The 22,655-nt window shown below is 42.7% G+C and overlaps 1 protein-coding gene across 5 annotated transcripts in view; it reads right to left on the bottom strand.

Annotated features, from left to right (window-relative positions):
- The window catches only part of PDE8A (phosphodiesterase 8A), a 159,804-nt gene that overhangs the window by 37,794 nt on the left and 99,355 nt on the right, over nucleotides 1–22,655 (bottom strand). For 4 of the 5 annotated variants that reach the window (XM_010369860.2, XM_030931145.1, XM_030931143.1 and 1 more), the window contains 6 exons: nucleotides 18,766–18,854; nucleotides 12,933–13,011; nucleotides 11,194–11,331; nucleotides 4,308–4,396; nucleotides 2,272–2,323; nucleotides 2,141–2,183 (listed from right to left, as the gene is read on the bottom strand). In XM_010369860.2, coding sequence (XP_010368162.1) covers nucleotides 2,141–2,183; nucleotides 2,272–2,323; nucleotides 4,308–4,396; nucleotides 11,194–11,331; nucleotides 12,933–13,011; nucleotides 18,766–18,854 — 490 coding nt within the window. The remainder of the gene's footprint in view (nucleotides 1–2,140; nucleotides 2,184–2,271; nucleotides 2,324–4,307; nucleotides 4,397–11,193; nucleotides 11,332–12,932; nucleotides 13,012–18,765; nucleotides 18,855–22,655) is intronic. The other variant, XM_010369862.2, reaches the window with a different exon arrangement.

The following is a 22,655-nucleotide window of genomic DNA, read 5'->3' as shown; positions in this document are numbered from 1 at the left end:
TTTCATTTCTAGTCCTAACCTCTTTGCAGAACACAGAAGCCAGTGCTCACCAGGTACTCAACAGCAATCTGTAGAATAAATGGGCAAAGGGGTGAATAAACAAACCCACCTGACTGCCCAGCAGGACCTCACAAGTAGAGCTCTACACATTCATCCTCCCCAGCCCTACTGCTACTCCTTGAATCTCCAGGCTCAGAAACCACCTTTTCAAGGACTTTCTTGCTTTTCTCTCTCTAGTCCCACACCATCATCACATCTGGCCTCTCTTCTCTCTTCCTACTGTCGTCACCTTATTATTCCCTGGCCATTGTTTTCTTTCCTCTCGACCATGGCAGTGCTGGTATTCTTTCTCTCTGGTGTCTCCTTCCATGTCATCTTACATACATGCTCTAAGAGCTTCTCAGAGCTCAGATATCATCACGCTGCTCCCTGACTCACAAATCCTCAGAGACTCCCAGTGTCTACAGATGAAAATGGAAACTTCCCACCTAGCATTTCAGGATTCTTACTGACCCAAATACCTCTTTCTCCACTGACCTTTTATACCAGTCAAAATTTAGTACTTGCTTTTTCTGGAACACGCCCTGTACTTTCCCTCTTCTATGCCTGTTTTTATTGCTGGAATGCTTTTCCGCTCACACTTCTTTTCTTATTCAAATCCACATATCCCTGCCTAGGACACCACCCACTGCCCTCTCTCATTCCTGCGGATCACTTCTTATCGCTTGCTCTGTTCCTTTGTGTCAATGTGTTTCTCTTCTTTTCAGACTAAATCTCTGATTGCTCCTGGGGCACCTGTAAAAACTGTTCATCAGAGCCCTAGTGTTAGCCCTCCTGGATTCAGGTGCTAGCTCTGCCACTTCCTAGATGGAGATCCTTGGGCAGATTATTTAAACTTTCAGTTTCCTTACCTGTAAAGAGAATTTCACCTAAAAATGCTTACCTCTTTGAATTATTCTAAGGCTTCATTAAAATAAGCTGTACCTAAAGCACTTAGCACAGGTATCTTGTACACATTAAGTGCTCACAAAAATATGTAGTAAATGTTCCTAGAGTGAACGAATGAACTGTTCTGGTAAGGCAGAAAGCGTATCACCGACAGCATGAAGGGAAGCCTTCTCCTTAGAGGCTCGTACAGACCAGCTGGGCAAGCAGAGCACACTACTCAGGCAAGGCAGGGTGGCACACCAAGTGTCTACGCAGACACTTGACGGAGCACCTCCTGCCTGAAGCTGGAGTGGCTCTTCACCATCCCAGCCCAGCCCCTTCATCTGTGAGGACCAGAATAGGAAGTGGCTTACTGAAGCCATGACACGTTTGAAGGAAACAGGTGACTCCAAGTCAGGGAAACGCATTTGCAGTAACAAAGCTATGGGGATGAGCAGACGGTGTCCAAGGCATGGTTAAGAAACACAGAGGTTTACAGGCTTGAGCCACCGCGCGCGCCCGGCCAGCACTTTGGGAGGCCGAGACGGGCGGATCACGAGGTCAGGAGATCGAGACCATCCTGGCTAACACGGTGAAACCCCGTCTCTACTAAAAAAAAATACAAAAACTAGCCGGGCAAGGTGGCGGGCGCCTGTAGTCCCAGCTACTCGGGAGGCTGAGGCAGGAGAATGGCGTAAACCTGGGAGGCAGAGCTTGCAGTGAGCTGAGATCCGGCCACTGCACTCCAGTCCGGGCGACAGAGCGAGACTCCGCCTCAAAAAAAAAAAAAAAAAAAAAAAAGAAAGAAACACACAGGTGAGGCAAGTGCAAGGGGCCCAGTTACCTCCCTGTAGGCTGGCAGTATAAGTGTCAGGACAGATGAAGACGTCCCTGTTAAAGGACTGTGTGATAATCACCCAACCCTCTCAAAGCATAAATGAGGTTATAAAACCACACTTCACATGAGTTCATGCATTTCAGTTGACCAGTTCTTTCCCTCACAGGTTCAGAGACCCACCCCAGGGCACCTGTCAGAATGCTCACAGGTGCTCAAGTCCTTTGACTCATAAGCCAACCTGGGGAGTCAAGGAGAGACATGTTGCCACAGGCTGAGGAAAATCCCACTATTACACCAGGCAAGCTAGTTAAAGATCTGTTATTTTTTTCCTCCAAAAACTCAACGAACTCCAAGAATAAATATGGGGCACCATACCTGTATGAGTGTCAGACTGAACACATTCGGGTATTTTCTCAGCCTAAAAGTGAATTTTAAAAGCCATTAGTTCTGATTGCTGAAAATCTTGCTAGGGTGTTCCTGGGGTCCCAGGGGCTCTCCTTACGTACCTTATTGTTGCCATTGCATACTCTGATAATGGACACATAGTGTCTAATTTTTCTGCAAGTAAAAAACAATGCATTATTTCTCTTCTGACTCTCTAATTTGATGGATATGTTGTTAATTTTTTATTACGAAAATGGCACCTCCCTTTTATAATACACAAAATGCTCTGAGAACATTTCTTCTTACTGTGACCAAGGCCACCAATAAATAAACAAGAGATAACAAACATCCTTTGGTGTCTCTGTACAAGTGACTTCAGTAAAAATGACAAAATTCTTCCCAATTAATCATGAAACAATCAAATATACATGTTTTTTAAAATGAACGGCATGTTAACCAACCAAGAGCCTTTAGTTCCTTAACATGTTTTTATTTTCACAACCCTTTATATTGATGCTTTTCTTGAAGTTCCAACAAACAATCTGCTCACAGTCACTGGTGGCCACAGCCGCAGGCCACACTGGGAGTTGAGGTTCACACTGAACGTGGCTAACTAGACTTCTAAAACAAAGCAACGAGGGCTTAGCTCAGAGGCTGCTGACTCTTCTCATTTATTTATTGTTCCTTCAGTTTTTTCATTTTTTCCCCTTGATAATCAAATCCCTATATACTTACCACAAAAAATTTGGAAAGGACATAAAAGGGCAAAGAATCAGAACAGAGAACCCACACAGATCCATCTCCCTGAGGCGATCACCAACTGGCAGCAAAGCCTGGTGACAAAGCACGTGAGCCGTGCAGTCAGTGCTGAGGTCTGCAGCCTGGCTGCGCCTCACGCTGGCAGCTGGACCCCTAGGCTAGAAACCTGACCTCTCTAAGCCTCAGTTTCCTCATCTGTAAAGTGGAGATGATCACAGCCCCAACCTCACAGGGCTGCAGTTAGGATGGAATGAAGTGGCATCTACCAGACACTGAGAACTGGCCAGGAAGGGAGGGGGGCTCAATTAAACAACAGTAGTTACTACAACTGTCGCTGCCATACTTTCTCCTGTTCTTTTTTCCTTCTTTCCTTTGCATGATTGAGATTAAACACTAGGTATCATTTTACATTTTACTTTTTGCATTTAACATTATATCATAACTTTTCTCATATTTGTTTTTTGTTTGTTTGTTTGTTTTTCCTTTTGAGACAGTGTCTTACTTTGTTGCACAGACTGGAGTACAGTGGCACGATCACAGTGCAGCCTTGACCTCCCAAAATCAAGCGATTCTCCCACATCAGTCCCCTGAAAACTGGTAAGTGTGTGTCACCACACCTAGCTAATTTTTAAATTTTTTGTAGGGATGGGTGTTTCACTATATTGCCCAGGCACATCTCAAACTCCTGGGCTCAAGGGATCTTCCCACCTTGGCCTCCCAAAGTGCTAGGATGACAGGCATGAGGTAATTTAATTTTCTATGATCATCATTTCTACTTTTTTTGGCCCTAATCTTAGAACCTGTGAATACGATTGTCATTTCTAATGGCTGCAATATTTTAGGTGTTCTATAATTCATATTCATAATTTTCATCTTACCATATTATTTCTTTAAGATAGGTTTCTGAGATAAACTGTCTGAAATTTTTAGGCTCCTGATATATACTGGTTTCCAATCTACAGTCACATCTGTTTTATATAAGAATGTCCATAACTGTTAGTATTTAAAATATTTTTATCTAATTTGATAGGCCTTTGCAGAAATAATACATAGCCTATCAAATTAGGTAAAAAATATTTTCAATATAGGGAGTCTACCAGTTAGTATTTCATACAGCTTACTAAAGTGACATTCTGATTTAAACAAATACTTTGGTTTCTTGTGTATCCATGCAGCTTAAACAGGACTGCCCAGAGTACGGTGGCTGTGCGCTGCAAGTGGAGGGTCAGACTGTAGCCATGAGGAAGTCACCAAGGAAACACTACCCTGGAAGGCCATTCTGTGATGACACCTGACCTTAACACTTCTGTCAGCAGTCCTTAACTTAAATATTCAAAGCAAATTCTGCAATAACCCAAAACACTGTATGATGACTGATGTACTTGTTTTTTCCACTTACCCTCCCTGTCCAATGACAGGTATTATCTTCACATTTTGTTGTATATTATCTCCGTTTTTCTTTCTGGCATAGTAAATTCCTTGCCACTCCTATAAATGGAATGTAAGCATCATCATATTTTGTGTTGAAAACAGAAACCCAAAAACATTTTCCACTTCAGTTCTGATTCACTTACGTTGCTAAAGCAATTAAGATAAAAAACGATCTCAACCCTAAACCGATTTCAGGTAATCAGACAATTCTTTCTTAACTTCCAAAGTCCGTCTCCTTCTAAATTGCTGACTAAAGTCAGGTCACCATAGTCTAAGTGGCCATATATTTTCAGTGGCCATCTGCAGACAAGAGGGGTCCTGGACACACAAATAAAGGGCACTCCCCCTCACTTCCTCCTCTCAAAACTCCCACCTGCTGAAGTGGAAGAGGGGGCTTAGCCTCTGCCCCTGTGTTTGAGAGGGGAAGAATATCCAGACTGGGGGCCAAAAGGGGCCATTATGTGACCACTACCGGCTTCTGAAGTGAACTAAATGGCTTAGAGGCCCCTCTGGGATGTGTGAAGGTTTCACCCCCTGTATATGGGGTGTGGAGGATGAGGTAACAGCCAGGACCAAACTCAAGTAAAACAAACAATGAAACCTCAAAACCCAGGGCTGAAATCACATTAGCTGTGCTCTCCTGATCAGACACAGAACGTGGGGATTCTTTCAGACAGGAAGTGCAGCCTGGGGAAGGAAGTCTATGCAGAACAAGACTACAGCAAGAGAACTGGGTCATGGTGACTCCCTTTATCTTGGGGTGGTAGGGAAAGCCAAGATGGAGCTGGGTTTTGTCACCATCCTAAAATGTTATGAATTCCTCCAAGAAATCACCAAGGCTCTTAAGCTATGGAAATCCCTAAAACCCACAGTAGGACACTGAACCCCTAGGGTATACCATAACCTTCTTAGCCTTCCAGAGTCCCTCAGGACCTAGAGTTGATCCAGGCCAGGAGTTGAGCACCACAGCAGCCTTGTTGGCTTAGCTGAAGTTTCCTATCCAGAGCCCTACTCCAGGTCAATTCTGAAATATTCTAGTTTGGTACATGGCAACCTGCATCCATATACCAATGTAAGAGCTCATCTTCAGACTCCTCTAGGAAAGCAGATCAAAAAGAAACCAGGATACTCTGATAGAATCAAAGGATGATTACTGACGCTTCCTAATTCTGAAAACAATGGGCACCAAAAAAAGGGCTATATCAAAAAACAGCCAGAAAGCCCAGCTCAGTCCTTAGCTCACACTGGAGAAGAAGGGAGGCATGGGCCTTAGTACAGTTCTGAGGCGGAGCTCAGCCCAGAGGACGAGGCTTGCAGTCCAAAACCACCAAGGACTAAACAGGGTTCCCTAGGCAGAAATAAGTGGGTTGTTCTCCATATCCACAACTTGCATGCCTACCTTAGAAGGAAGGCTTCAGGAGACAGGTCTAAGGGTTACTTCTGAAGCTCACTATCAAGGGGAATATGGGAAATTGTGACATTTGCAAAACCATGAATATACTAAAACCCACCAAATTGTATACTTTATTTATTTTTTGAGACAGGTTCTCGCCGTTCACCCAAGCTGGAGTGCAGTGGCACAACCATGGCTTATTCCAGCCTCAACCTCCCAGGCTCAAGTGATTCTCCTACCTCAGCCTCCCAAGTAGCTGGGAACACAGACACATATCACCATGCCCAGCTATCAAATAGTATACTTTCAACGGGTGACTTGTATGGTACAGAAATTACATCTCAGTAAAGCTGTTACATTATAAAGAGAGAGAGAAAAAAAAAATTACAGGGACCAATTCAATCAGTGAGCATTTAAAAAAATATATTCAGGCCGGGCACAGTGGCTCACGCCTGTGATCTCAGCACTTTGGGAGGCTGAGGCAGGCAGATCACGAGATCAAGAGATTGACACCATCCCGGCCAATGTGGTGAAACCCTGTCTCTACTAAAAATACAAAAAATTAGCCGGGCGTGGTGGCATGTGCCTGTAGTCCCAGCTACTCGGGAGGCTAAGGCAGGAGAATTGCTTGAACCTGGGAGGCGGAGGTTGCAGTGAGCAGCCTGGTGACAGAGCGAGACTCCATGTATACACACACACACACACACACACACACACACACACACATACATACACATACACACATTTTCAGGATTTTCTTCTCCTTTCTGAATAGACTTGGGTGGCTGAGCGATCCCAAGTCAAGGCTAACAGGTCATTCCAGCCAAAGTTCCACAGTCCATCTAAAGAAGTAAGACAATTTAGACAATGGCTTGGCTTGGGTAACAGAGTCACTGGAAAACAGAGTTTTCCAGTCACCAGTGGAAACAAAAAATATTTACTTGCATAAATATCATATAAGATTTAGTTCCAGCTGGGCACGGTGGCTCACACCTGTAATCCCAGCACTTTGAGAGGCTGAGGCAGGCGGATCACGAAGTCAGGAGTTCGAGACCAGCCTGGCCAACATGGTGAAACCTCGTCTCTACTAAAAGTACAAAGATTAGCCAGGCATGGTGGTAGGCGCCTGTAATTCCAGCTACTCAGGAGGCTAGGGCAGGAGAACTGCTTCAACCCGAGAGGCGGAGGTTGCAGTGAGCCGGTATCACGCCATTGCACTCCAGCCTGGGCAACAGAGTGAGACTCTGTCTCAAGGAAATAAAAAGATTTAGTTCCTGAGAATAATAACAGTACTACCTTAGAATGCTATCATGAAGATTAGGTTGGGTAATTCATGTAAACTCTTAGCAAAGTCCTAACATATAGTAAACATTCAGTAAATGAGCTGGTTTGGGTACAGGTGGTTTGCACAGGCCTCTTTCTCCAGGCCAAGCTCCCCTCAGAACAGGAGTAAGACTACTACCTCCCTTCTGTCTGCCTCAAGCTATGCACCAAGCTGGGCTTCTCTGGCTATTGATGCAGTCCCTCTTGGCACCCATTGTCTTGAGAATTAAATCATCATCATCCAGCCATCCTATCACCAGGGTGAGCACAGTGCATGCACATGATAAACTGTCAAAGAACACTTGGAGCTTTTGTTACTGAATGGGAAAGGTAGGCTGAGGTTCAACTATAGAATCCTGGCAGCCAAGTTGAGGACTATGAGCTCTATGCTGAGGAAGCAACATGACAAAATGATGACTCAGTAAGACTAATGAGGCAGTAGTAAATGGTGGACTGAGTGGAGAGGGAGGATCCTGGACAAGGAGACAGAGTTACACGCTGTAACTCCACAGTGTGAGAAGAAGGCCCTGAACAAGGTCAGGCCCAGGCAGTGGACCCTCAAAGCAGGGGTTTAATAGCCATCAATGCTCGCGGATTTGATGGAGGGGACCAACAGGCAGGAAGGGATCAAAACCATTTCAGGAATCTAAGTCAAAGCAACTGTGAGGTTGGTCCATGAGCAGAGACAGCAGGAGTTGGAAGAGAGATTGGGTTTTTTGTTTATGGGAGATAAGAGAAAACCATTGCTAGACAATTAAGATGATAGCAGGATGCTGAACCAGACCTTGGAAAAGAGGCTGACACTAAAACCAGAGAAGTGTGAGATTTCTACAGAGCAGAAAAGATACTTCAACAACAAAGAAGCATTTTGAGGGACAACAATAGTGGGCAAAGGCCAGAGTTCTGGTAACTCTGGGAAGAAATAGAAGGAAGAAGAGTAGGAAAAGGGGAGCCAGTGAGAGAGGAAAGCAAAGGCACAGGAGCTAATAAAGGTCAAAGTTTTGAAACGCTAAAGAGTTCTGCAGCTGCACATCATCATCATAGGCATCTAAGTAGCCACCATTTATTCGGCACCCATTAAATGGCAGAAGAAGGATAACACACAGTTTCTGAGGGAGGAAAAAAAAAAATCAAGATTTCTAAGAGGCCACGCATGGTGGCTCACGCCTGTAATCCCAGCACTTTGGGAAGCTGAGGGAGGAGGACTGCTTGAGCCTAGGAATTTGAGACCAGGTTGGGCAACACAGTAAGACCTCATTTCTACAAAATATGTTTAAAAAATTAGCCAGGTGTGATGGTACACACCTGTGATCCCAGCTACTTGGGAGGCTGAAGTGGGTGAATCACTTGAGCCTGGGAGATCAAGGCTGCAGTGAGCCAAGATCGTGCCACTGCACTCCAGCCTGGGTGATGGAGCAAGACCCTGTCTCAAGAAAAAAAAAAAAAAAAAAGATTTCTAAAAGAGAAGAGACAATGTGAAGTTTAGGTATCCGAGAAGATGGGAGACTATGGGTTCTAGAGCCCTGATAGACAAGTCTTGGGGAAGAAAAAAGAAGAGTCAGGTGGATGGATATACATACAGGATGCAAAGACACATGAGTGCAAGGGGCTGGAAATCAACATACCTGTTATTTTTACCCAAAAGAGGAGCCACTGACAAGAACGGGCAGCAGGGGTTTGTGGAGATGGAAAACATTTATAACATTCCCTGCTTGAACATCATCAAAATTTCTCTTCTGCCCCAAGAAGGTCCAACTTCAATATCCAACACCTAGTATCTGACACTCCAAGGCCCCAACTCCTGGCCATTTGGCCATTTCCTGAGTCTCCATTCTGCAATGTTGGTACCCAGCAGATGCCTGAATTCCCCTTCCTGATCACAGTGCCACTGTTCCATAAGGCCTGCTGACCCCTCAACAAGCCCTGCTCCCTGGAGATGGAATTATGGATTCTTTCACCTCAAAACACAGGCCAGCTCAGCGGCCTCCCCTGCTGCCATGTTGCCCATAGACCAGCAGGTTGCTAACAAAGGATAAAGGTCACTTTTCCATGCTCCCCAAGAACTGGGAAACACAAAACAAATACCCAGGCTCTTTTTAGAAATAAAGCAGTATAGGCCACCTGCAGTGAGTGGCTCACGCCTGTAATCCCAACACTTTGGGAGGCCAATATCGGAGGACTACTTGAGCCCAGGAGTTCGAGACCAACCTGGACAACATAGGGAGACCCCGTCTCTACAAATAATTAAAAAATTAGACATGATGGCATGTGCCTATGGTCCCAGCAACTCAGGAGGCTGAGGTGGGAGGACTGCTTGAGCCCAGGAGGTCAAGGCCATTGCACCTCTGCATTCCAGCTTGGGTGACAGAATGAAACCCTGTCTCAAGAAAAAAAAAAAAAAAAGGAAAGCAGTATAGGGGTCAATAATTTGATGATGTTTCCTATTCTTTGCTCACAATAAGTATAATTTTAGAGAGCAGGTCTCTTGCTATTCAAGTTTGAGGCCTTTTGTTACCTGGTGCCCAACAGCACAACCCCAGCAGAGGTGAGACACAGTTCACACAGAACTGGATGGAGCCCAGCACTTAAGAGCGCATCCCTTCCTTACCTCTACTTGCCCCCTCAGTGAGAGGGACATGGAATGTCTCAGTGGAAGTTCTGCCATATCAAGGTGTACAAGGCCCATCCTGGTTCATACCCAGTTGAACCTCACAACAAAACCACTGGCTCATCCAGCAGTAGCAAAGAACCTAAATGCCAGGATTGAGGTGGCCACAGTAACGCCCCCACCATGGCTGCTGTGGTCTCGGATGACTGCTGCTCTGTGGCCTCCTTCTGAGTATGCTCTTCTCAACCATGGAAAGGAAAACTTGCCCTCACCTACATGGTGCACCTGAGCACCTGAGGGTCTCTTCATCCATCTCAGCTTTCGTACCTCTCTTTCTAGAGGACCTTCCACTTCCTCTAGTAAAAACAACCGAAACAAAACAAACAAAAACAAAAAACAAAAAAAATCCTTGACAGAAAAGTTGAAGGCAAAATAAGAGCTATGCCTACTTTTGTCATTCCCCTGGCAGGGCTTCACTGGGTCCCTGCAGCCGGTCTATTCTTTCCTTGTTCTCACTTCAAGGCAATGTTGTGTGCTCAGAGACATAGGGAAGACAAAGAGAAACATGCCAATTCATGGTATCTTCATGGGGTCCAAGATGAGTGGAGTATAAGCTTTGCACAGCACCCTGCCCCTGTGGTAAGCTGCTGTTTTGTGCCACAAGATAGGCACTAGCCAAATGCCATAGGGGAGAGAGTATCACTTCCATCAGTGCCTCCACAGAACAGGCAGCACAAGTCACCAATTTTTCAAATGTTTGAAATAATCAGATTAATAGTCTCTACCCAACTTCCAAAAGCAAAAAAAAAAGTCCAGCAGAAAGGACCACAAATGATTGTGAAAAGCAGTAGTGTTTTCCTTCTCATCATATTTTAAAATTTGTCACAATGAGGCACTATCAGAGGCTGCGGTTCAGAGAAACAACCTTTCAGACTGAGCCTGCCTTTCTTCTGCCTGTTCTTTCAGCATCATGATTATGTGACTTCTTACATTATTGAATAATGGTTACTTTTATTTGTTTGTTTCCAACCCTCGAATATGAGCTCTCTAAGGCAGGAATTTTTGTTTTGCTCTTCTTTCCATACCAGAATCTAGCACAGTGTCTGGCTAACAGAAGGCATTTTTAAAATGCTCAATGAATTAACGAGGATTGGAGAAATCCTGGGCTCAGATGTGTTCTGAGAATGTGTTGCCTTACTAGCAATTCTTTACCCAGAACCATTTGCCAACATCTACAACTAAGAAGACCAGTTATTAGAAAGATCAAGTTATTCACCTACTATAAAGATAACAACAATGGTTGCTAAGTGCCAATTCAAGTTACTTTGCTTATTGGCTAATCATATTATACATTTTCTTGACCCCAGTTTCCTCACCTGCAAAATGGATATAACAGGGATAACACTCCCTATACTTCCCTGGACTGCTGGGAGGAGTAAGACTGAGATTACCTGGTAGTACTCAATGAACACTAAGTCTTCCTTCTCTCTCTGTTGTGAAAGTTAAAAAAGGTACTGACCTCTTACTTACCTTGCCTATCCTGATGCATGAATTTATAGTATCGAGCAAGTCAGCCTTTTTTTCATTTATAGGCACTTCTCCTAACTCCTTCCCTATTAATTCACCTGACTGATAGCCCATTGTTGTTTCAAATGCAGGATTTGCATACTGAAGGGAGACAAAAGAAAAAACACAAAGTGAATTAAAAGTCATTTTGAAAAAGAGGACATTCAAAGGTCTTCGACCTAAGCCCTTCAGGTTTTTCCCCAGAAAAAGCTCAGGAGCCTGGACCTCACCGTGGCAGTTCTGAAGCCATAAGCACACAACCCATGAAGAATTCTGGAGCCCAGAGGAGCTTCTGCTTGCGTGACACCTGGCTGGGCTTTCTGCTATGTTCTCCTGAGGCTCCAGGAGGGCAGCAGGCCCACTCCCACTTCAACAGGGGCAAAGGGATGTGTACAGGGCCAAACCAGGAGCTGCTACATCAGGGCTGTTTAGGTGGGGGGTGGGGGCGGGGGCATGACGGAATAAAGCACCAGGTAGAGTGCAAAACACTCAGGCTCTCCTCCCCCTCCAAACGTTGACCTCAGCAAGTCACTTAATCCCTCCGAGACTCTTATCCGGATATGGGAATGAAACATTTCTCGTCTCTTTCATATGGTTCAAAGAAATGATGTGTATGGAAAGCAGGCTATGAACTAGGAAGTAATTACAAATGTAAGGCTTTATGGTTAAGTTTCAAATATGACTGTAAGATAAGCAGAAAATGTATGGGAAAACTGTACATGTGCTAATGGTGATGATGATAAAACAATAATTGGATACTATCTGTCAGGGTCTGTTTTCCTCACTGGGCACTATAGTAAACACTTCACATACATTAACTCATTTAGTCCTCATGACATCCTTACAAAAGGCAAGCTGTTGTTCTTACTAATATTACTTCCATTTCCATTTCCACAGATGAGAAAGCAGATTCAGCTGGATTAAGCAACTTGCCCAAAGTTGTTCAGCTGAAGCAGGATGGAGCCCAGGCCCGTCTGACACCAAAGCCTGTGCCCTCAAACACTGGCTCACGCTGCCTCTCAAGGCACCAACTCAAAGTCAACACCATCAACTCTTCAACAAGGAAGTCACAAGTCACATTAAAGTGAAAGACTGGAGAGCCCAGAAGTAAAATCAAAGTGGAGCTAATTCTCAGACAAAAGGAACGTTTTTTCTGGTGCAACTCCCTTTTTTGCTGTTATCTGAAAGCATTTAAGCTATGTTGCTTTAAGTCATATAAACTCACTTTGCTAATAATGTGTAATTTATTCAGTACTTACTAGGTATGTTATTTCTGAAACTTTTAGTTGTTTCTAGTATATTTCTGTAAGTGCAAAGTATCTTCAAAAACAGTGAGAAAGGTGAAAGACTTGCAGACGTTATGGTCAGAGCACTCCCCCTCCTACAACAGCACTACCCCCAAGCCGCCAGCAATCACCCATTTCAGTCTCTCCTTGTCAAACAAACAAACTAGTGGAAATAATGAACGCAAATGTGGTATTTCTACAGGTATTTTCTAAGACCTTAATTGTTAGTATGTTTTCTAATCTACAGAGAGCTTATTTTAAATTACATATTTTATTGATTTTGTTCTGATAATCCTCGAAGGAAAAACTGGTCTCCTGAACTTCAAAAAGAAAAAAAAAATCATACTGGAGAGGTTCAATCCTAAAAACTGGAACAAAACAAGAAATCCAGAAAGACAGATTTCCAAAATAACAAACCTGTATAACACGGTCTTCACTTGTAATTTCAATTGCATCTTCACTGTTTTCTAATGCAGTGAATACAGAGTTACAAGCCCTTTATGAGTAAACAAAAAAAGGAATGATTAATGTAAATACTACAAAATCTAATAAAATCTTGGGTTATTACATTAACTTATTTAAATGTATTTTTCGTCTGATTTATAAGGAAGGGAGAAAATATTTTAAAACATAAAGAAGAAATAAACATCCCCCTGCAAGCCCCTCCATTGGGATCATCACTATGCACACACTGTGGTATCTTTCCTTCCAGTGTGAAGGAAAGACACATTGGGCCAGTGGGCCAGGGTGGCCACACGCCAGGGTCAAATCCAGCTCTTCAGCAGCTGTGGGACCCTGGGCAAGTGACTGAACCCCATCAAGCCTCCCCTCTCACCACCTTAGAGTCCTCATGAAGACTAAATAAGATAATAGAGTCAAGAATACTGCACAGAGTCTGGCAAAGAGAAGGCAGTCAATCATTTGTACCTATTATTTTAAACAAATTATTTTCACAAAATTGAGGGCATCTGGAATGACTAGCTTTGCTTCCTGCTTTCTTCACTTAGCCATCTTCTGTGAGCATTTTCTCACATCTTTCGTGTTTGAAAACATTTTAAAAATTATACAAGTAACAATGTTTATTGAAAAAAATTAGAAAATAAACATTAACAAAAATAAATGGAACACTATACCACACCCACTTGAATAATAAAAAAGACAGTCGACAACATGTATTAGTGAGGAACCCTCCTACACTGCTGGTGGAAATGTAAAAAAGTGCAGCCCCGTTCTGGAAAACAGCCCCATTATGTCCACACAAAAACTTATATACAAATGTTCATAGCAGCATTACTCAGAAAGTCAAAAAGTGGAAAAAACCCAAATGTCCATCAATTGATGGATGGATAAACAAAATGTGGTGTATCCATACAATGGAATATTACGCAGACATAAAAGGATATGAAGTCTTGATATATGCCATAACATGAATGAACCTTGAAAACCGTAAGCCAGTCACAAGGATCACACAGTGCATGAAATGTCCAGAATAGGCAAATCTGCAGAGATAGAAAGTAGATTAGGCCAGGGGCGGTGGCTCATGTCTGTAATCCCAACACTTTGGGAGGCTGACGCGGGTGGATCACCTAAGGTCAGCAGTTCAAGACCAGCCTGGCCAACATGGTGAAACCCCGTGTCTACTAAAAATACAAAAAAAAGATTAGCAGGGCGTGGTGGCAGGCACCTGTAATCCCAGCTACTTCGGGAAGCTGAGGCAGGAGAATTGCTTGACCCCAGGAGGCAGAGGTTGCAGTGAGCCGAGATTGCACCATTGCACTCCAGCCTGGGCTGGGGATAATAAAAATGTTCTAAAATTGTGGTGACTGAAACACAACTCTATGAATACACTAAAATCCTTTGAATATACCTCAATAAAGCTGTTTAAAAATAATAAGATCAAATAACCTGAAATCCCAATATCCAGACATCTCAACATTCTATTTTATAGAAAAAAATCCAATTATTTTCAATAAGCATTGAAAAATGTTCTAGGCATTACCTTGTACAAAATGCATATGTAATATGTATACAAAAACAAGATCATACTCTACAGTTTTATAATCTGCTTTTCTCACTGGCACATTACACATTAATCTTTCCATATCAATAACTGTAATTCTTTATCACTTTAAATAACTATACAATATTCTAAGATTATATTATGATTTATTCAATAAATCCCCTATGACTAGACATTTAGGTTGCTTCCAGGTTTTTTCCTTGTATAAGGAATCTCCCAAAGAATGATTTTAAGATTCTCTGGCCTTAGAAGATGAAAAAAAGAAAACAACTGCCTGCTTATAAAGTGCAGAGATACTACTAAGTAAACTCTAAAACTAACAATGCTGGCCAGGCATGGTGGCTTACGCCTGTAATGCCAGCACTTTGGGAGGCAGAAGTAGGCAGACCACTTGAGTCCAGGAATTCAAGACCAGCTGGGCAACATGGCAAAACCCTGTCTCTACAAAAAATAAAAAATTAGCTGGGCTGGTGGTGCACATCTGTAGTCCTAGCTACTTGAGAAGCTGAGGTGGGAGGACTGCTTGAGCCCAAGAGGTCAAGGCTGCAGTGAGCAGTGATCACACAACTATACTCCAGGCCGGGCAACAGAATGAGACCCTGACTCTAAATAAGTAAATAAATAAAACAATGCCTTTACATTATTCCTGGTATTACTAAACTGTCCCACTAAAGACAATAGCTTAGCCAATAAAAATCAGCTCATTTTTAGCGTGTAAAAAAAAAAACCAGGAGATAATACGTAAATTACAGCTCAATAAAATTATTTTTTTAAAAAAGCAAAAAACACGCTGGGCGTGGTAGCTCATGCCTGTAATCCCAGCACTTTGGGAAGTTGAGGAGGGTGGATTGCTTGAGTTCAGAGTTTGAGACCAGCCTGACCAACATGGTGAAACCCCACATGTACTAAAAAAACACAACAACAACAAAAAATCAGCCAGGCCTGGTAGCACGTACCACTGTAATCCCAGCTACTTGGGAGGCTAAGGCAGGAGAATCACTTGAACCTGGGAGGTGAAGGTTGCAGTGAGCAGAGATCGCACCACTGCACTCCAGCCTGGGCAACAGAGTGAGACTCTGTTAAGCTCTGACTCAAAAAATCAAAAAATAAAATAAGCAAAAAACAGTAAGAAGTAAGTTCTCACCTCCAATATAACAAGCTTGGAGGAAATGGATCTGTGAGAAGCCCTACCGGGTATTATCATACTTGTTTAGCTTTTGCAGATTTGGTAAATAAAAAATGTTAAATCATTTGCAAGTCTTTATTAGTGAGGTTGAACATCTTTTCACATTTATTGGCCATTAATATTTCTTGTGAACTGCTTGAGAACATCTTTTAATATTTTTCTAATTTTCAATTGATCATTTTAAAATTGATTAATCAAAGCTCTTCATGTATTAGGACATTAACCTAATGTCTGTCCTATATGTTACAAACACATTTTTCCCAGTTTGTAATTTGTCTAAATTTTAAACATTATTTAAGGTTTATTTTAACTGTAGATAAGCTTAACATTTTTACGTTGTCTAATCTGATTATCTTCCTTTATAAAATGTGGCTTTTATAGATGCTAGTTTATAATGACTTTGTCATCCAATTACGTATGTCCACTTTTATTTTTTAGTACTTATGTAGCCCTACTTTTTCACATTTAGGTTTTTAATTCATTGGAGTACATTTTGGGGGTAGGACGTGAGATTGGAACATAGCTTAATTTTCTTTCCAACTAATTAACCAACTATCACAATTCTAGTCACTGAAAAGTCCACCCTTTCCCGTGTTGATTTAAAATGCCATATAGTCATATACTAAATTCTTTTTTTTTTTTTCCCCTTTTTGAGACGGAGTTTTGCTCTTGTTGCCCAGACTGGAGTACAGTGGCTCAATCTTCGCTCACTGCAACCTCCGCCTCCTAGGTTCAAGTGATTCTTCTGCCTCAGCCTCCCGAGTAGCTGGGATTACAGGCATGCACCACCAAGCCCAGCTAATTTTTTGTATTTTTTTTAGTAGAGACAGGGCTTCATCATGTTGGCCAGGCTGGTCTCGAACTCCTGACCTCCAGAGATCCACCCGCCTCAGCCTCACAAAGTGCAGGGAGCCACCGTGCCTGGCCAATCATATACTAAATTCTTAAATATATCCAAGTCTGTTTTTGTTTTTGTTTTTGTTTTGAGATGGAGTCTTACTCTTGTCACCCAGGCTGGAGTGCAATGGCACCATCTCAGCTCACTGCAACCTCTGCCTCCCAGGTGCAAGCGATTCTTCTGCCTCAGTCTCCTGAGTAGCTGGGATTACAGGTACCCACCACCACACCCGGCTAATTTTAGTATTTTTAGTAGAGACAGGGTTTCAACCATGTTGGCCAGGCTGGTCTTGAACTCCATCCTCGTGATCTGCCTGCCTCAGCCCTCCAAAGTGGTGGGATTACAGGCGTGAGCCACCACACCAGGCCTGCTTCTGGTTTTTATATTCTAGTTTACCATCTAGCAGTGACACCCTTACTTGTTACAGCATTTTAGTGCATTTTAGCATCTGACAGAACAAGACTCTATTTCTCCCAATTCTCTAGTCTCACATTTCCTTTCCCTTTATATTTTTATATCTCCCTGTATAATGGACATCATAATTTGGCTGCCAGCGGGAGCACAGAGAACAAAGCAGGGCATGATGGGAGATGAGGACAGAGAGGTACACAGTGTACAGACCATGGAGACCCTTGTAGGCTACATTTTGGAGTCTGGACTTCATCTTGAAGGCAGTGGGTGCCTATCTGGGGTGTTACAGAACAGAACACAAATGGAATTATGTGTTACGTCTGTGTGGAGAATGAAGAAGGAATCAAGACTAGATATAGGGAGACTAATTGGTGCTTTCAGTAATCCGGGTAAAAAGAGAGGGACCTAGACTAAGAGTAGCAGTAGAGATGAAGATTAAGTGGACAGATTCCAAAAATTAGTAAGATCAATTAGACTTGGTGAGTGACTGGATTTAGGGATCTATGTAGAAGAGACAGGGGTTTTTAGTTTAGGACCACAAGGTAGATGACAGCTAAGGTATACAGGAGGAAAAGGTTTGAGATTACAGTCAGATTTAGAGATGGGAGAAAGAATGAATGCAGTTTCGAAAATGCGGATTTCAGTCTAAAGGACTATTTTTGCCATTTGCTGCTTACAAGATCTTGGGTGTGAGTCAGTTAACTTCCTTGGGTCTCAGTTTCTGATTCTTGATTGGATAACATAAGCTCCAACTTCACCTACTGCTCCAAAATTCTGCTCTCCTCTGAGAGAGGGTAGTAGCCTAATCCACTGTGGGAGTGCTGCAGCCAGGCTGACATGACCCAGGAGTGGGGAAAAAAGCAGGCCCAAGGGCAACAATCTACCTTAAGTTTCCTTGCAAAATCTAGCAGCATAAAAAATCTCTTTTGTATACCACACCAGCCTTCAAACACCTCTGCTCAGCAGCACTTCTTTGCTAACTCACACTATGCCCACTAATCATTCATTTCGTTTTGTCTATAAAGTACCTATCTTCCTTACACGTGGAACCCTGTACTGGTCCTTATTAATCTTGGTACTCCCATTCTGATCCCCTTTGACTGTCTTGGGCACATGCAAATGAAATGACCCAGTTCTCTCTTTGATCTCTAGTAAAGGAAATGTTAAAGAATAGTTGAACATCCAAGGAAGAAACCTAAAATGATAGGAAGCTGCCGACTTTATTTTTCTTTTGTCAAGCTGATAAAATTATATTAATTTTTCTGCTTTTCTTACTCTACAAAGAATGAGGCCTCTACTCATTTCACTTAAAAACTATTTTTTTAAAACCCTGTTTATTAAGAGCAGATAAAATGCCTATTGTAGAGAAGAAAAAAATGTCACCTACCAGAGATAACTAAAGTTAATAGATTGGGGGTATGTGTATTAAAACCATTTTTTTCTCTAGAAAACAAAACATAATCCAGCATATGCAGTTTATATTCTGCTTTTTAAACTTACTATTATTTGGGGGCTCCATCTTTAAATATGAGTCTCTAATTACTAAAATGACCATTTATTAGACATCCAGGCAGACTCCAAAAAGTCTGTATGAGGGGAGCTGCCACTCCATTCTCTCCAATCCCGTATCTGCAAGAGGCCATTTATGGCTCAAAAGTAATCCCCACAATCAAAGTTCTCACTTGCCATGCTGCCCTGTGTGGCCTGGAGGGTTTTCCCGAAGTGGTAGAATTACCTGAGTTTCAGTTGTGATCGCACCTCTCCAAACTCCAGCTGGAGCAGTTCATTGTAGCAGGCCATGATGTTGGGGTTTTCCACATACCTCTACAAACAGAAAGAGGAATTTTGTGGATAAACAAAGGTGCTTCTTTATGTGTGCCAATAAAAATAACTCTTTTAACAAACTTCTCAACTTGGCAACTGAAATCTAAAAAATACTTTATCATTAGTAAGAGAGAAAATTTATGGGCACCAAATTAGCTTTTTAAAAAATAGGGTGTAAGAATGCTTTTCCTTCTATCATTTAGCAGCCTTGCATTTAAAAAGAAAAGAAAAGAATGCTTTTCTTTCAGCATCTTCCGTTAAGAGCATTTTGGTTGTTTTCATGTCACTGAAAAAGCAGAGGCTAGAACATGTAGAGGAGGAAATTTATTAACTAAACTCCTACTTATATTACGCTTTCAGAGTATATTCAAGAACAGTATTTGGTCCTTTTTAAAGTCATGTAAGCTTACAATAAGCAAAAATACACATGCATTTCTATTTGCACCCGTATTTCACAAGGGAAACCCGGACATGGGCAACATTTTCCTGAACTAACCTCCAACAGCGGCTCAGTGAAGCCGGAAGATGATTATCTTCCATAGCAGAGGCACTGGCAGAAGTCATGGATGGATTTGCCCAGTGTCTCTTATAGCTGTGGACATTAAGTATTTTATATAACCTTTACATAGTGGAAATATCTCACAGCAAAGTGAATTACATAGTTCTGAGAAGATGGACCCATTCCACCATCAAATTTCATACTCCATGAAGACATCTTAGCAGCCACTGTGTTCTGCCACATAGTTCGATTCAGACGTAAAAATATTTGTGAGCATTAGTCCCCTGTTTCTAAAGTGCTCTTTGTTTTTTACCTGCACAATAAGTGGACAATACTCTACCCGGCTGAGGAGGAAGCTGATGCCTAAGAGGCAGAGCCTCTGCAGATCACTATCCATAAGCCCCAGCCAGACCAATTGCGACAGGGGTCCCCTTGAAGAGTTCCTTCTACTACCATGGTGAATGCAAACGTCCCGTTTGAACTGTGATCAGGGTCTTGTCTGGGTGTCAAGCAACCCAAAAATCTAGCCCTTGGTTCATGCCTTAAAAGCTGTATGATTGTATATGAGGCATCTAACACTCCTGAGCTTACTTCCTCAACTGTAAAGCAAGAAAAATAATACTGTTCCTATGCAGTGAAGGTCACCGTGAGAATAAAAAGAGATAATGGGAGAAAGCATTTTAAGTACAAACTGCTGCATAAATGTAAAGAACAGCTACTGTCACCCCCACAGGGGAAGGCAAGACCTGTTGGCCAGGAGCATGATAAACCCTATACCTATAGGCCAAAACAGAGCCCCTTTCTCACCCAGAGGTCTGACAGAGGTGACATGCCTGCCAGCTCCCATCAACTGAGAGGGGAGGAGTATGCTAGACCTGCTGTCTACATCTCCATCAGCCAAGACCCCACGGGAACACCCAAAAGCACTGGACAAGAACCCACTTCTGACTGGGCAGGGACAAGGAAAAAAGATTTCTTGACATAGTGCTTGTGCCACTCCAGGAGACAAGGAATGGTGGTCTTGAGACAGAGAGGGGTCCTCAGTTCTTCTGCAGGTAAGATCTTGGGATGTGGGGGCTCTGGAGGGAATGTGTATTTATCCAGTTCCACAAATGGATTCCCATGCATGCAATCAGACTTTTTACTGAGTCTGAATGTTATGCATACACCAAACTTTTTTATCCCAAAGGCAGAAAACCAAGGTAAAAAAAACTAGCACGTGACCAAATGTACAGCATCTTGCTCCTACTGTTCCGCCCCCCCAAAACTTCTGTTTTGCCATACGTGTCTAAACTTTATCTAAACATCTCTCTTTATCTAAACATCTCATCTTTCCTGCCCCTTGCCAACTTTTGTTTCTGTTCCAAGGATCCCACAGGGCGTGAAGGGTGAAGAACCAGGTCCACGGATCCTCAGAAAGCAAGCTTATTCCCTCTGCTTAAACAGCAGTTAGCCTCGTCTCCCTTAACCTCCTCCCATGAAAGGGGCTGGGACTATAAATCCTACAGTCTTCCAAGCTAACTTAACGTCACTTTCTCCAAAGCATATCATACCCATGGCTAGGACCTGAGCCCATCTTTGCTAGGCCTCTCCCAGTGGTTCTCAGCCCTCAGCTGCATATTAGAATTACCTGCAATTTGAAAAAACAGCAGCATGCAGGCCCCTCCCCAGACCAACTGAAACAGACTCCCATGGGATGTTATTCAGGGGATTCTAAGGCACGCCCAGCAGTGAAGTCTACTGACTCAATGGCCAAATCCAATTGAGAAGGCTAGCAGGTCCTCCATCTACTTTTCAATCCTGAATCATGGCTAATCCACAAAATAGCTCATGCCCCTTCCTACCCGCCATCCCCTATACCAGAGATATCATTATGGTGTCAGCTTTCAGATTCAAGCCTTGGCACCACTGCCTATAGCTGTGACTGGGAGAATCCCCTTCCTCTAGGTCTAATTGTTCTTCTCAGTAACGTGAGCATCCTTTTGTTACACAAAAGTAAGACTCTGGATGAGATTAGTTACCACTTGTGGTCTCTGAGGACTGGTCGCCCATATGAATTCCTCATCTACAACATGGTGAGCCTGCCACTACCCTCCACATTTCCTAAGTCAGGTGCTTCTAAAGTGACTACTGCTAAGCTTTTGGGCTTTTTGCATGGACATGTCCTCACAGGGGTGTGCACCTAAAAGTGATTCCATCAAAGTCTTCAGAGGATTCCTTGATTAAGGTGCACAGGCTTGAGTGTAGCAAGAGTGTGTGTGTCAGTTACTTTTCAAGTTAGCTCCATGATAACACTGTAATACTAAGAAATAGTATTACTAGGAAGTAATACTAATAGTAATACTAAGAAGGACCACGATTTACTTGACCTTCTACCAGGATGCTCTTTCTGGTCCACAGAACTGTGCTGACAGACTTCTCGGGCAGAATTTCAAACATGGCAGTCACCAAACACAAACTTCCAACAGTGCATCTATGTACTTTTCAAAGAGACCTCAAACAAATACAAGGCTTAATGACCTCGTGTGGCTGTAGGTAAGCAAATAACCCAAGGCAGAGGGAAAAATATATCCCCTAAGTTTCACTAGAAAGTGGAAGCTTCTAAGAGTCCTTTTCTGAATTATTTTCCTCAGACAGAACTCTTGGGGAAATATATCTCTGAATTTTATGTATATCCCCAAAAGAAAGGTTAAGCAATAACTTGACTGGATATATAAGGCTGTAGTCTCTTTCTCCCTGTATCCTCTCATCAAACTAGACATTATTGTTTCAGATAGTAAATATATATTTACCCTATACAGATCATTTTCTTTACTCATCTCTTGCATTTCAGACCTTCCACCTGGAATTCACATTCCTTCTGGTTGACGTATATCCTTTAGAACTTCCTTGCGAGGATCTGCTAGTTACAAATTCTCTCAATGTCCACATTTCTGAAAGTCTTTATTTCACCTTCATTTTTGAAAGATATACATGCTAGGTATAAAATTCTAGAAAGTTCTTTTTTTTTCTTTTTTCTTTTTTTTTTTTTTGAGACAGAGTCTTGCTCTGTTGTGAGGCTGGAGTGCAGTGGTGCGATCTCGGCTCACTGCAACCTCCAACTGCCTGGTTCAGGCGATTCTCCTGCCTCAGCCTCCCAGATAGCTGGGATTACCACCATGCCCAGCTAATTTTAGTATTTTTAGTAGAGATGGGGTTTCACCATGTTGGCCAGGATGGTCTTAATCTCCTGACCTCGTGATCCGCTCACCTCGGCCTCCCAAGGAAGTTATTTTCTTTTACTGCATTGAAACACGTTATTC

The sequence above is a fragment of the Rhinopithecus roxellana genome, chromosome 5 (genome assembly GCF_007565055.1).
Source record: "Rhinopithecus roxellana isolate Shanxi Qingling chromosome 5, ASM756505v1, whole genome shotgun sequence".
NCBI lineage: Eukaryota > Metazoa > Chordata > Mammalia > Primates > Cercopithecidae > Rhinopithecus > Rhinopithecus roxellana.
The sequence above is the reverse complement of the archived record's forward strand: the minus strand, read 5'-3'. Positions and strand labels throughout refer to the sequence as shown.